This window comes from Miniopterus natalensis, chromosome 7 (genome assembly GCF_054644295.1).
Source record: "Miniopterus natalensis isolate mMinNat1 chromosome 7, mMinNat1.hap1, whole genome shotgun sequence".
Taxonomy (NCBI): Eukaryota; Metazoa; Chordata; class Mammalia; order Chiroptera; family Miniopteridae; genus Miniopterus; species Miniopterus natalensis.
The window spans coordinates 11,570,251-11,583,651 of NC_142087.1; the positions used below are offsets into that span (position 1 = coordinate 11,570,251).

General features: G+C 43.6%; 1 protein-coding gene across 6 annotated transcripts in view; it reads left to right on the forward strand.

Annotated features, from left to right (window-relative positions):
• DLGAP4 (DLG associated protein 4) overlaps window positions 1–12,549 on the forward strand; it is a 75,632-nt gene extending 63,083 nt beyond the window's left edge. For all 6 annotated transcript variants that reach the window (XM_016219342.2, XM_016219341.2, XM_016219343.2 and 3 more), the window contains 3 exons: window positions 8,785–8,876; window positions 9,827–9,982; window positions 10,760–12,549. In XM_016219342.2, coding sequence (XP_016074828.1) covers window positions 8,785–8,876; window positions 9,827–9,982; window positions 10,760–10,978 — 467 coding nt within the window. In that variant the 3' untranslated portion in view covers window positions 10,979–12,549. The remainder of the gene's footprint in view (window positions 1–8,784; window positions 8,877–9,826; window positions 9,983–10,759) is intronic.
• The last annotated feature ends 852 nt before the right edge of the window (window positions 12,550–13,401 follow it).

Genomic DNA, 13,401 nt, shown 5'->3' on the forward strand with positions numbered 1-13,401 from the left:
CTCCTTTTCCCTCCCTCCCTCCCTCTGACTCTAAAATCAATAAGAACATATCCTCAGGAAAGGACTAAAAACGACTAATCTAAATTAGCACCTTTACCACCTCACAGATGATGCAAGGACCTTAGAACACTTTTATTCCCCTCCTGACCTGTGTACTATTGCTGTAAAGTATTTTAGTTCTATATATATTCTAACTGCTACAGATACTCTTTTTGTTTTATATAGTCAATATTACAATCAATATTTACTTAGCTTTACCCACATATTTACCCTTTCTGTTACTCTTCACCCCTTTATTTCTTGCTTCTACTCAGGATCACTTTCTTTCTGACTAAAGAACTCCCTTTAGTATTTATTTTAATGCAGTATTTATCTTAAAATGTCTATTTTTCCTTTTTTTTTTTGAATTGTTTTTTTTTAATTTTATTATTGTTTAAAATATTACAGATGTCCCTTTTTCTCCCCAATGACCCGTTCCACCCCGTTCCTTCCCCCTCCCCAGTCCCTCTCCCCACCATTGTCCATGTCCTTGGGTTGTGTATATATGCATATAAATTCTTTGGTTACTCTCTCCCCCTCCACCCACCCGCCCTCCTCCATCCTTCTGACATTTGTCAGTCTCATCTATGCTTCCATGTCATTGAATCTATTCTGTTCATCAGTTTATTAAGTTCTTTAGATTCCACGTATAAGCGAGATCATGTGATATTTGCCTTTCGCTGCCTGGCTTATTTCACTTAGCATAATATTCTCCAGGTCCATCCATACTGTCCCAAAGGGTACGAGATTCTTCTTCTTTACAGCTGCGTAGTATTCCATGGTGTAAATGTCCCACAGCTTTTTTATTCACTCATCTACTGATGGGCACTTGGTTGAATTGTATTTTTGCTAAATATGAAATTCTAAGTTAGCATTGAGCTTTTTTCAACACCTTATAAATGTTCTTGACTACGTTCTGGTTTCCAGTCTTTCTGTTGAAAAGTCAGCTGTCAGTCTTCCTGCTGCTCCTTCGAAGAATAATTTGTTTTTCTCTTTTGTCTGCTTTTAAGATTTTCTCATGTTGAGTTTTATCAGTTTTACTGTGATACCTACTTTGTGTTTTCTTTGTGTTTTTCCCCTCATGGTGTTCACAGAGTTTCTTCAATCTTTGGCTTTAATAACTTCCATCAGTTTCAGAAAAGTCTTGATCCTTATTTCTTCAAATTTCTGTTCCATTTTACTTTTCTCCTTGTGAACTTCAGTTACACATGTTAGACTGCTGTAACAGGTTTCTTCCTTCTCTTTTCTGTATTTCCCTTCCTTTATTTTCCTCTTCTGAGCCTCAGTCTGGGTATTTCCTTTTGGATTATTATATAGTTCGGCTGTGACTAATGTAGTAAACCCATCTATTGTGGTCTTAATTTCAGTTGCTGTATTTTTTTAGTTCTAAAATTCCATTTTATTCTTCCTGATACATTCTGAAATTCTTCACCTTGTCATGTATTTTCTTGACCATATTCAGAGTTGTTTTACAGCCTTGTCTAGTTACTCTAGTATCTATAGCCCCTGCAGGTTTTTTTCTTTTTTCTATTTTTTCTTTTTTGGTGTGCAGTCATTTTGGTCCTGTCTCCTCATATGCTTGGTAATTTTTATTTAATACTAGAAACTGTATATGAAAACTACAAAGATAACTTGTGGCTCAGGATGGTTTTCTATTCTTCAAGAAAGGATGTACTTTTGATTCTTGCAGGCAATTAGAGGGGGTCCAGACCAACTCAATCCAATATGGGATTGAACTGATTCAGAGCTGGTTTTTCATGATAGCTAGTCTATTTCTAGTTTGCCCTTACTCTGGTGCACACCTCTCAGAAAAATCCCAGTTTATAGCCTGTGGTATTTTCCAAACCTTTCTTCCTTGGAAGACCCTGAGATCCAATTTTTATCTCTCTCACACCGTAAGACTGATGGAGGCTTTGCTCAGCTTAAAGTACTTTCCTTAAGTCTCCTGTCTGCCTTAGTCACTCTGAATTCCAATTTTGGTTTCCCTATCCCCATGAACCGCCACAAGCGCTGCTCAGCCTTTTAACTACCACTTTCTTCTTGGCTTCTTAGCCTCTCAGCCTGTGCTGCTTATAAGCTGGGAGACACCTTAGGTTAAAAGCAGTATAGAATATCAGACTCACCTGAATATTATTTTACTTCTTACTGGGATCTTAGTCTCTCAAATTCTGGTTGCTTTAATAATGTTTTTAATGCCTTGAAAGAGATTTCTTTTTGTTTGGGGTCTTTCATGAGGGGGTTTTTTTATTTAAAAATTTTTTTTACTTGTTCTTGGTGAGAGGGTTCAGTTTGTCTGATACTAACTGGTTTTTCACAGCCAAAATCAGAAGTCATTAGGATTTTTTTAATAAACCCAGCTGAATTATGATATGTTATCATTTCAGTACACTGTTGGACTTGATTTGTTAATATCGGATTTAATAATTTTGCCTTTGTTCATGAGAAATTGGCTGTGAAATTTTCCTTTCTCATCCTGTTTTAGTATCACGGTTATCTGGCTTCATAAAATGAGTTTGGGATGTTTCCTCTATTTATTTTCTCTTTTGTATAAGAACAAAATTATCTTTTACTTCATTGTTTTGTAGAACTCTCTTTTTAAAAAATATATCTTTATTGATTTCAGAGAGAGGAAAGGAGAGGGAGAGAGAGAGATAGAAACATCAATGATGAAAGAGTCATTGATCGGCTGCCTCCTACACGTCCCTGACTGGGGATTAAGCCTGCAACCCGGGCATGTGCCCTGACTGGGAATCGAACACTCATCGCCTGGATCCTAGGTCGACGCTCAGCCGCTGAGCCACACCCGGCTGGGCAGAACTCTTTTTTTTTAAATAACTTTTCCAGTATTATTATTATCATATGGTCATTTTTTCATTCTTAATCTTTTTTTTAAATGTCTTTATTGATTTCAGAGAGAGGAAGGGAGAGGAGGGGAGAGAGAGATAGAAACATCAATGATGAGAGACTATCTCTGATTGGCTGCCTTCTGCACGCCCCCAACTGGGGATAGAGTCCATTCTTTTGTGCCCTGACCCGGAATCGAACTGGGTGGGATCTCCTGAATCCTAGATCGATGCTCAACTGCTGAGCCACGTCCAGCTGGACATTCTTAATCTTTTTTATTTGTACCTGCCTCCTTTTGATCTTGGTCTATCTGGCAGGGTTTCTTAATTTTGTTAATCCTCTGTTATATGTTGGTTTATTACATTATTAATAAAGTAATAAACAGCCCTCTCTTTGGGTTAATTGTATTGTTCTTTCACTAATGTCTTAAACTGGATAGTTAGCTCATTTGTTTTTCAGCCTGGCCTTTTTAAAAATACGAGTTTTGAAGCCTGTAGATTTCCCTTTAAATACTACTTTGCCTTATGTAACAAATAGGATATATAATATTTCCAATTTCCACTGTGATTTCTTCGACCAGTGGGTTCTTTAGATGTATATGTTTTTGTTTGTTTTTAAATGTATGAGAGTTTATTAGTTATGTTCCCATTTCTGATTTCTAACCTAATTATATTAATTTCAAAAATCATGATCTATATCATGCCCAGTTCTTTAAATTTGTTGAGATATATTGTATGGTCTAGAATGTGATCAATATTAGTGAATGTTCTATAAGTGTGTAGAAAGAAAGTACATTTTATAGTTAGTGGGTATAGGGTTCTATGTTATGTCTTTTAGATCAAGTTTGTTTGTAAGTAAATCAAATATTCTCTGACCTTACTGATTTATTTGGTCTGGTTTACCTGTTAGCTACTCAGAAAGGTATGTTAAGGTCTTCCACTATGATGGTGGATTTGTCAGTTTCTCCTTATAACCTGTCACTTTTTGCTTTACACATTTGAGACAATGTTATTAAATGCTTATGAGTTAAAAATCGTTTTAATTTTCCTGGTGAATTGAACCTTTTATCAATATTTGGTGACACTTTTTATTTCTATGTTTTGGCTTAGAGTCCATTCTTACATCAGCATAACTATATCAGCATTTTTTAAAGCATTTATCTGGTATACCTTTTTCCATTTCCGTATGTATAACATTGGAAATTTAGTTCATTTGTAAAGATTGTAATTACTAATATATTTGGATTAATTTCTACCATTTTATTTTGTACTTTTTCTCTTCTGCTCTTTTTTTGAAATCTTTTTTTAACTGTCAAAATTATATATAACATAAGATTGATATGTTAACCATTTTTAAACATACAGTGGCATTAATTATGTTAGCAATGTATTGCACCCATCACCACTATATAATTCCCAAACTCATAAGCCCAAACAGAAACTCTGTACCTATTTAGCAATTACTCATTCTTATCCCTTACCCACAGCCCCTAGGAACTTCTAATATATTTTCTATTTCTATGCATTTGCCTTTTCTAGATATTTCATGTAGGTGGAATCATACAATATATGGCCTTTCGTGTCTAGCTTCTTTCACTTAGCATCATGTTTTCAGAGTTCATTCATGTTGTGGCATTTATCAGAACTTCATTCCTTTTTATGGCTGATATTCCATTGAATTATGTATGTACCATATTTTGTTTATCCATTAATCTATTGATGGGCACTTGGGTTATTTCCGCCTTTGACTATTATGAATATTGACATATAAGTATCTTTAAGTTTCTCTATACCAAGTGTGGAATTGCTGAGTAATATGGTAATTCTATGTTTATCTTTCTGAGGAACCACCAAACTGGTTTCCACAGCAGCTGCACCATTTTATATTCCTACCAGCAAAGCACAAGGTTCGAGTTTGCAAACATCTTTGTCAACACTTGTTGTTTTCTGGGAGGTTTTTGGTTGTTGTTTTGTTCTTATAATAGCCATCCTAATGGGTGTGAAGTGATATCTTATTGTAGTTTTGATTTTCAGTTTCCTAATGACAGTTGAACAAGCTTACTGACCATTTGCATATCTTTGGAGAAATATCCATTCAAGTTCTTGCTCCTTTTTTAATTGGTTTGGGCTTTTTTGTTGAGTTATAGGAGTTCTTTATGTAGTCTGGATATGAAACCCTTATCAGATATATGATTTGCATATAATTTTACAGTACTGTGGGTTATGTTTACACTTCCTTCATAATTTATATTTTTTTAATTTTCTTTTTCTAAATCCTCATCCGAGGATATGTTTATTGATATTAGAGAGAGAGGAAGGGGCCACCTGGTATGAGCTACAAAGTGATCTGCAGATGGTTGTCTCTTGTCCTGAGCTTAGAGATGCCTGGGAGAGGCTGCGAACCAAGGACGGCTGCCACTAGTTCTGGGCCTCAGGCCGCTTAGCAAGAGGTACAGGGCATGCCGAGGCCGGATGCTGCTTGTTTGGTGTTTGTGAACCTTTGAGAAATTTTAGAAAAGTCTGCAGCATGAGCCAAGACAGGTCGTTTGTATGGAAAAGCCACTAGAAGCGGCTTGGGTAGGTCCATAAGTAGGGTAGGTTGGGTCTCAGGGAACCACCAGGGCAGGGGTGCTAGGCTGAGGGACACTCAGATACCAGCTTGTGCCTGCAGGGGGTAGACTCTACAAAGGAACAGTGGCTTCTGCCGGCACTTCTAACTGAGAGAAAGCTGCCCCTCCAGCCCTTGCCCTGAAGCCATACTATTCAGTTCCTCTCCATATGTCCCTGGCAACTTTCTAGCTGCTGCCCCAGTGCTGGAGCTCAGAGCCAGTGAGTCTGTCAGCAAGGAGGTCTGTATGCAGGCCCTTTTAAGAGGAACTGCCTGGGACTCCAGGAACCCTTTGTCTTACTCAGCCACAATTGCCACTGGTTTTCACAGTCAGAAGTCATGGGGACTTCTCTTCCCAGCTATGGAACCCTGGACCAGTGTGGGGCTGGGACTCCTCACTTCTCAGGGGGGACCTCTGCAGCTGAGATATTCCTCCCAATTTTTTTTTTAAAAAATATATCTTTATTGATTTCAGAGAAAGGAAAGGAGAGGGAAAGAGAGAGATAGAAACATCAATGATGAGAGAGTCATTGATCAGCTAGCCTGCAACCCGGGCATGTGCCCTGACCGGGAATTGAACCCTGATTGCCTGGATCCTTGGTCGACACTCAACCGCTGAGCCACTCCCGGCTGGGCCCTCCCAATTTTTAACCTCCACATGCGGGTGTGGGGCCCATTCAGCATCTCTGCCCCTCCTACCAGACTCGCTGTGGCTTCAAGTAGTTCTAAATGATGGTTGTTCTATAGTTTAGTTGTAATTTTGAAGTGGTCATGGGAGGAGGCAAGTACAGCGTTTCCTACTCTGCCTCTTGAACGGAAGCCTCCACACTCATTCTTGAATAATAGTTTCTCTGGGTATAGCATTCTAAGTTAATACATTTCTTTCAGTACCATATTCAATTTTCATCCATTGTTGTAGTCAAGAAGTTTGCTGTTTAATTAATTCCTATGGCAGTTATCTTTCCTCTCCCTTTGGCTGCTTTTTAAAAGTTTGTCTTCCCCAGCCGGGCTTGGCTCAGCAGTTGTGCATCGACCTAGGATCCAGGAGATTGTGGTTCAATTCCTGGTCAGGGCACATGCCAGGGTTGCAGGCTCCATCCCCAGTCCGGGGCGGCAGGAGGCAGCCAATCAATGACTCTCTCATCATTGATGTTTCTATCTCTCCCTCTCCCTTCCTCTCTGAAATCAATGAAGATATATTTTTAAATAAATAAATAAAAGTTTGTCTTTGGTTTTACTGTAAATAAGTGTAGATTTGCTTGGGATTCATTTGACTTCCTGACTCTGAGGCCTGGTGTCAGCCATTTCTGGAAAATTCTAAATCATAATCTCTTTGAATATTTTTCTTCCATTCTCTCTATTCTCTTCTTTTAGAATGTTGATAGAGTCTCCCTCTCTCTTCTATGCCTCTTTATCACTTTCTTTTTGATAGCTTTTTTTAAATACATTTAACAACTTTATTTCTTAAAAAATAAGGTACCCAAGTGCAGTTTTATGGTTAGGAATTCTCAGGGGAGACTTTTCTGTTTATTCCCATTCTACTTTAGACCAAGCCTGGCATGGGTTCCTACTACCTACAGCAGGGGTGGTGGGGGTACTCATTTTATTCCTAGCAGCTTAGCTAGCTACTCACTTAAAAAGATGTTTTGTTGATCAAGCAGTTTAAGTGTTTTGCGTTTCTATTTACCTTGGCCTTCCTAGTTTTCAGCAGGGTTTATTCATGTGCTGCTTTAGCCCTTGTTTCTGAGATGACCTGATTTTTTCTTGCTTGTACTTAGCTCAAGTTTTATCTCCTTCCATTGTCTTGCATCTGTTTCGAGCACTTCCATTTGGGCTTTGAACTACTGTTTTCCTGTATTCACAGCTAAATGTCACACTTTTCATCTGTTCCCTGGCAACAATTTTCTGGTGAATGTTCATTTGTCATTTGTTGTTCCTGTAATACCTCTGTTTACCTCTAGTGTTGGTTCCTTTTCAATTACTAATTTCCTAGTGAGCTCTTGTCATTAGATCATAGATCGTTGATCATTGTGGGAGGGGCCAGGACTGTGCCCCTTGTCTTCTTCCCAGGCACTAGAGGGCTGCTTACTAAGCAAAGCCCCTCCCCCACCCTTTGTGCTCAACCGGTTCAGGAAAGCCCTGCTACAGTCCACACCCCCTTTTCTTTCAAATAAGAGATTATTGCCTCTCTCCTCTAGGTGTGCTACTTTGGAGAACTCAAAACTGTCACCTTTTCTGAGACCTTCAACCCCAAGACCCGCTGTGTGGTTATCACTGCCCTTCACATGGCAGCCACCCTCACACAGTGCTCCAGGTTCTGTCAGAGACAATTTGCATTTCCATTTCTTGTTTACTCTGTTTTACTTTTCAGGGATTTCTGAGGGGAATGGGAGGTAATATTGCTTTATGCCACCACTTTAAAACTGAAGTCACCCTGAAAGATCAACTGATATTCCTGGTTAAATGCTGCATGGCTAACTCTTCTGTTGGAGTCTGTTTGCTTATATCTCATTTAAGACTTTTACATTTATGTTCATAATAAAAGTGATCTATTCTTGGGATGTCCTGTCTGCTGTCAGGGCTCCTGAAATTAGTTGTGTCATTTTCTACCATTATTTACTCTTTGGAAGATTATCTGTTCCTTGAAAGTGTAAAACTTCACAGGCCTGGCTCCTTTTTCTGGGAAGATGTTTAACTTCCGCTTCACTTTTTAAAAACAATTGTTGATCTAATCAAATTTTCTATTTCTTCTTGAGTCTGTCATAGTAATTTACATTTTTCTGGAAAAAGTTTCCATTTAAACTCTTTTCAAATTTATTGCCATAAAATGTCCTTAGAAACTAGGGGATGGGAGTTCAATTTATATTTTATATCCTTACCCGAGGATATTTTTTCCATTGCTTTTCAGGGAGAGTGGAAGGGGGAGAGAGAGAGAGAGAGAGGAGAGACATAGAGAGACACATCGATTGGTTGCCTCCCACATGCGCCCCGACTGGGGCCAGGGATCGTGCCTGCAACTGAGGTATGTGACCTTGGCCAGAATCGAACCCAGGACCCTTTAGTCCTTGGGCCAAGGCTCTAACTACTGAACCAAACCAGCCAGGCTTGTTTGCATTTTTCACAATGAGAATGGATTAATATATAAAATGAAGACCAACTGCCATCATCAAATAATGACTTACCGGTATCCTAAGGTGGGGTGAGGAGCTGGAAGCCATGACCCTGACTGACCCTGTCTTCCACCCAACAAACCTGTGCTCTGCTCAGTTCACTATTCTACCTTCTCTTTCTCAGTCTTAGGAAAAGTCCTCAGTGCTGTGGGCAGTGCCCAGCTACTGATGTCCCAGAAATTCCAGCAGTTCCGGGGCCTCTGTGAGCAAAACTTGGTGAGTGTGAGTGATTCTTCCTCCACGACAGGGCTTCTAGCCTTTGGCTGCCTGCCAGATCGCCCAGCTGGATTAGCCTCTCTATGCCTCTGTGACCTCCTCCTAGCATTAGAAAAGTGATGACAATGTGTGTCAGTACCTAGCACGAGAAAGGGACCAGGAATGGTCCTTTCAGATCGCTAATACCTTTTGAAATAGAAAAATGATGTAAAAATAGCCAATGAAAGTTAAAGATGAGTAAACACCGATTTATTTATATAATACACATTCTATATCTAAGAAGTCAATCAAGGTAAGAAATTTAAAAATACCACCACTAGGCTTGATAAGTTTCCCTCTCCCTCACCCCTTCCTGCTGGGAGCATGGAAGCCTCACTCCCACTAGCCAGGGGGGCTGTACTCCTAGGGTGGGGAACAGTGGCAGAGTGTTTATCTCTGGGACCTGTAGGGGTTTGGCTTGGGCAGTCATGATGAGGAACATGTTGACAGAGAACAAAGTGATGGGAGGGAAACCCCATGAGATTCTGTAATCATACCCACATGGGAGAGATCCTGACTTCTCCTCACCTCACTAGGAGACCATGGCCAGGAACTTCTGTTTCCTCCCTATAAAATGAGAGCAGTTGGCCTGGCATGCATTAGGGGCATGAGGCCTTCCTTACTGCAGCCCTACAGTGGTAGCAAAGGCCTCAGTCCTCCCCATGTATGTGCAGGGCCTACTCTTGTGATGGGACTATCTCTTTCTCCCAAAGATCTCCACCATCAGGGTTCGCAGTGACCAGGTTTAGCTTCATGTGCTCATGCAGATACTAACCCTAAGAATAGAGGAGCAAGACTAGGCCAGGGCCTAAGGGACCCTGACCATGGCCGGCAGGATCAGGAGACCATGGCTGGGGTGCAGGATGAGCCTCTCTGCCTTGCTGCCCCACTGATTCCGCTCTGCCCCGCAGAACCCTGACGCCAACCCACGTCCAACAGCCCAGGACCTGGCAGGTTTCTGGGACCTGCTACAGCTGTCCATAGAGGACATCAGCATGAAGTTTGATGAACTCTACCATCTCAAGGCCAACAGCTGGCAGCTGGTGGAGACGCCCGAGAAGAGGAAGGTGAGCATGGAGCAGTGCGGAGGGGAAGTCCAGGGACAAATTCCTGGTCGGCAATAACGCTGCCCACATCGGTCAGTGCTGCTTGGCTCCCTTCTCCGTGTGTCGTCTTTGAGCTGGGGGCTCACGTCCATCTGTGCGCGGGGTCCATGCTCAGCACTTATCCAGCACGCTGCTCGCTCTGTGTAGTTGAGGCGGCCCCCTGAAGCATGCCATCCTGCCCTGCATGTTCAGAAAATGGGGCTCCTGGGAAACATGCCCACAGCCTTGAGCACTAGTGTAGATATGGCTGTTTGAACTCTAGAGGCAGAAAAGGGGTCCTTCTCCTCGGGCCATACAGGAGTATACGGGGGCAGCTTCTTCCCTGAGGCCCATATTTCCTTCTGTAAAAGAACAGCACCCACTGACCCCTATGGTGATTGGTTACTGGACTATGGGCCTTGCAGCCTTGAATTTAAATCCCATCTCTGTCTTTGTGACTCAGGTTCATTCCTGAATCTCAAGCCCCCAATAGTTCAAAGCAGAGGTGGAAACAGGTCACCTGTCTGTCCCTTCCTGCTGGAACATTCTAGGATTCTTAGCTTGCTTTTTGCTCCTATGCGTGTGCTATTCCCACTATCATCGCTTCTCGTGGCTTCCTGATTCCAAATGTGTGCTGCTTGTGCCCAATGCGGGAGGCTGGGGTAGAGACTACAGCTGCCAGCATATAGGGGTGGTAGAGCCACACCAAAGGTGGCACCTTTATTTTATTTCTCTTCCCTCCTCACTGTCTCACTAAAGGAAGAAAAGAAACCACCCCCTCCAGTCCCAAAGAAGCCAGCCAAATCCAAGCCAGCGGTGAGCCGCGACAAGGCCTCAGACGCTGGGGACAAGCAGCGTCAGGAGGCCCGCAAGAGACTCCTGGCGGCCAAGCGGGCAGCTTCCGTGAGGCAGAACTCAGCCACAGAGAGTGCGGACAGCATCGAGATTTATGTCCCCGAGGCCCAGACCCGGCTCTGAGACCAGGAAGCAGGAAGCAAACAATTTTAAGTCATTTTTAAAAACCACACAAACTAAATGCAAATGGAACGGAAATTTTCTCAACCTTTAATATGGTTGTTCTATCTAGAGACCCTGAGCCAACTTTCAAATTGACGCATTCAAGGGCTCACAATTTGGCTTTTTTGGGTCCCTCCCAGCTTTAGGTTTATGAAGACTTCACACACAAAAAAGTCAACAAAACCACAAAACTATAAAACTTTTTTTTTCCTCTTGCTGGCCATGGTGGACTAGATAGATGAACTTCGGCAACTCCCCAGCCCAGCCTCCAGACTGCAGTCTTTATACTTGTTCTATCTAATGAGAACTTAAACTAGCGTGTTTACAAGACAAGGACAGTCCAAGGGCAGCCTTGGGCACCTGCCATGTCCTTCCTTCTTTTCCCAGCTACCCCTGCTCTGACCTCGGAGTTTTCATCCTTACGTTTCTCTTTTCCCTTCAGAGCTCACACAGGGGTCACTACCCCGGCTGGCAGCTTTCTAGTTCTCAGACCTTTTTGTGGCGGAGAGCCGAGAGGACAGAGAGATGGACATGCGTTCCCTCCCCCGCTAAGTGCTCACACACAGTCACACACGTGCACACACACAGATGTAGGTTCCTCCCAGCAGAAGCAGCGCTCACCCTGTTATCTGCCAGGGTCGGGCTGGTGATGTGCCTCCCTGAGAAGATGAGGCGGGTTTAAGTCTTTGGGGGGAAATGAGATAAAAGCTACAGTATCACACTCCAGGCTCCCACCTTTTTCGTCTCTCCAGCCCTTCTTTCAGCAAAACGTGTGACTCAGAGTGACTCACAAGGGTCACTCAAGAGAGGGACCCCCCCATTTGTCTGTCCCTGGCCGAGCCTGTGTACAGTACCCGAAGGGCTGGCAGCTGTGTCTGTAGTATGTGTACATATGCACATAGACCTTAGAGTGTATATTTAACAAACGCCCATCTGCTCACCCATGCCCACTAGTGCCACCGCTGGCTCTTGGGGCACCTGGCAGGAGGCAGGTGTGTGAATAGCATATATTTTTACATGTACTATATCTAGGTGTGTGTACAAGTGTGTGTAAAAATATATACCTTGTGTGTAAGCAGCCCTTTTTTTTTTTTTGGCCTCCCACCTTCCTAGCCTCTGAGTTTTCTGTTCTATTTTTTTACCCCAACCACCTTTCTCTCTCCCCCTGCCCCCTAGCTCCTCTCCCAGGGTGTCATGAGCCCTGAGCTGCAGTGGCCCAGGCCTGCAAGCGGGGTGGGGAGGGCAGGGGGAGGGGGAGGCTCAGCCTGCAGCAAGCTCAGTGCACAAAGGCTGCTCTCTACTTGGTGTAGACTACAGCACCAGAGACATCCTTATGTCTGGTACTTGCTGCAGGGGCCCCAGGTGAACCGAGGGCCTGCTCTGGGGCCCCATTCCAGCTTGGCCACCGTCTGTGACCTTGGGCAAGTCACTTGACCTCTGTGTGCCTCAACTTCCTCCTCTGTAAAATGGGGACAGTCCCTGCCCCTCCCTACCTCACAGGCATGTTGTGAGAATAAATGAGGTAACGTGTACCAAGGGCTCATGGTGTTACTGTTGTGGGTGGGCCAGGCTGGGAGAAGGCAGGGGGAGTGGGCTCCCCAGGAGACTAAGCCAGACCCCCTTCCAAAGGGCAGCACCATAGAGATAGGCAGACTTTCCACAGGCCATGATTCCAGATCTGTCACTCACCAGCTCCATGATCCTGGGCAAGAAAACTAAGTTCTCGGTTTCCTTACCTGGAAAATGTGTACAGCATCTTACTGGCTTCCTCTGAGAAATAATGCATAATAGCTGCTGTATGGGAGCCAAGGTGGGCTGCCCTCACAACACACACCCCCGTTTCCACAGACCCAACTCTGCACATGCCTCGGCTGGGGTACTGGGTCCTTCCTCTACTCTGACAGCATGGTGTCCTGTGGAAGCTGTGCCGCACTACTGAATCTGGCCCAGGCAGGGGCGTTCTGGTCAGCCTGAAGGACAGAGGGCATTAACCAGCTTTGCACATGGGGATTCTATGCAGAAGGAACAGTAGGTTCCAATGCCCTGTGGTAAGAACATGCCTTTTAGAAAGTCCTTGGGCCAGGCTAGGCTGCAGACACCTGGTCTCCCAGTGTCTCAGGCCCAAGGGAAACACAGAACCACTTTCCCAGGAGCTCTGTTCAGGCTGCCACCCCCTCCCCAGTGGGGCCTCTCAGAGCTCACCCCAATCCTGTGGGCCAGACTCCCTGTGCTTGGGCAGCATGCTCTCATCTCTGGAGCCCCTTAGTGGCTCTGAGCAGTGACCATGGGTGGCACTGATGGACTTCTGGGACGAGCCTTCCTGGGCCTACACCTGTCCTGAGATCTTGCGGGGGGTGACTTAACAGGTAAGTGAAGAGGTTTCT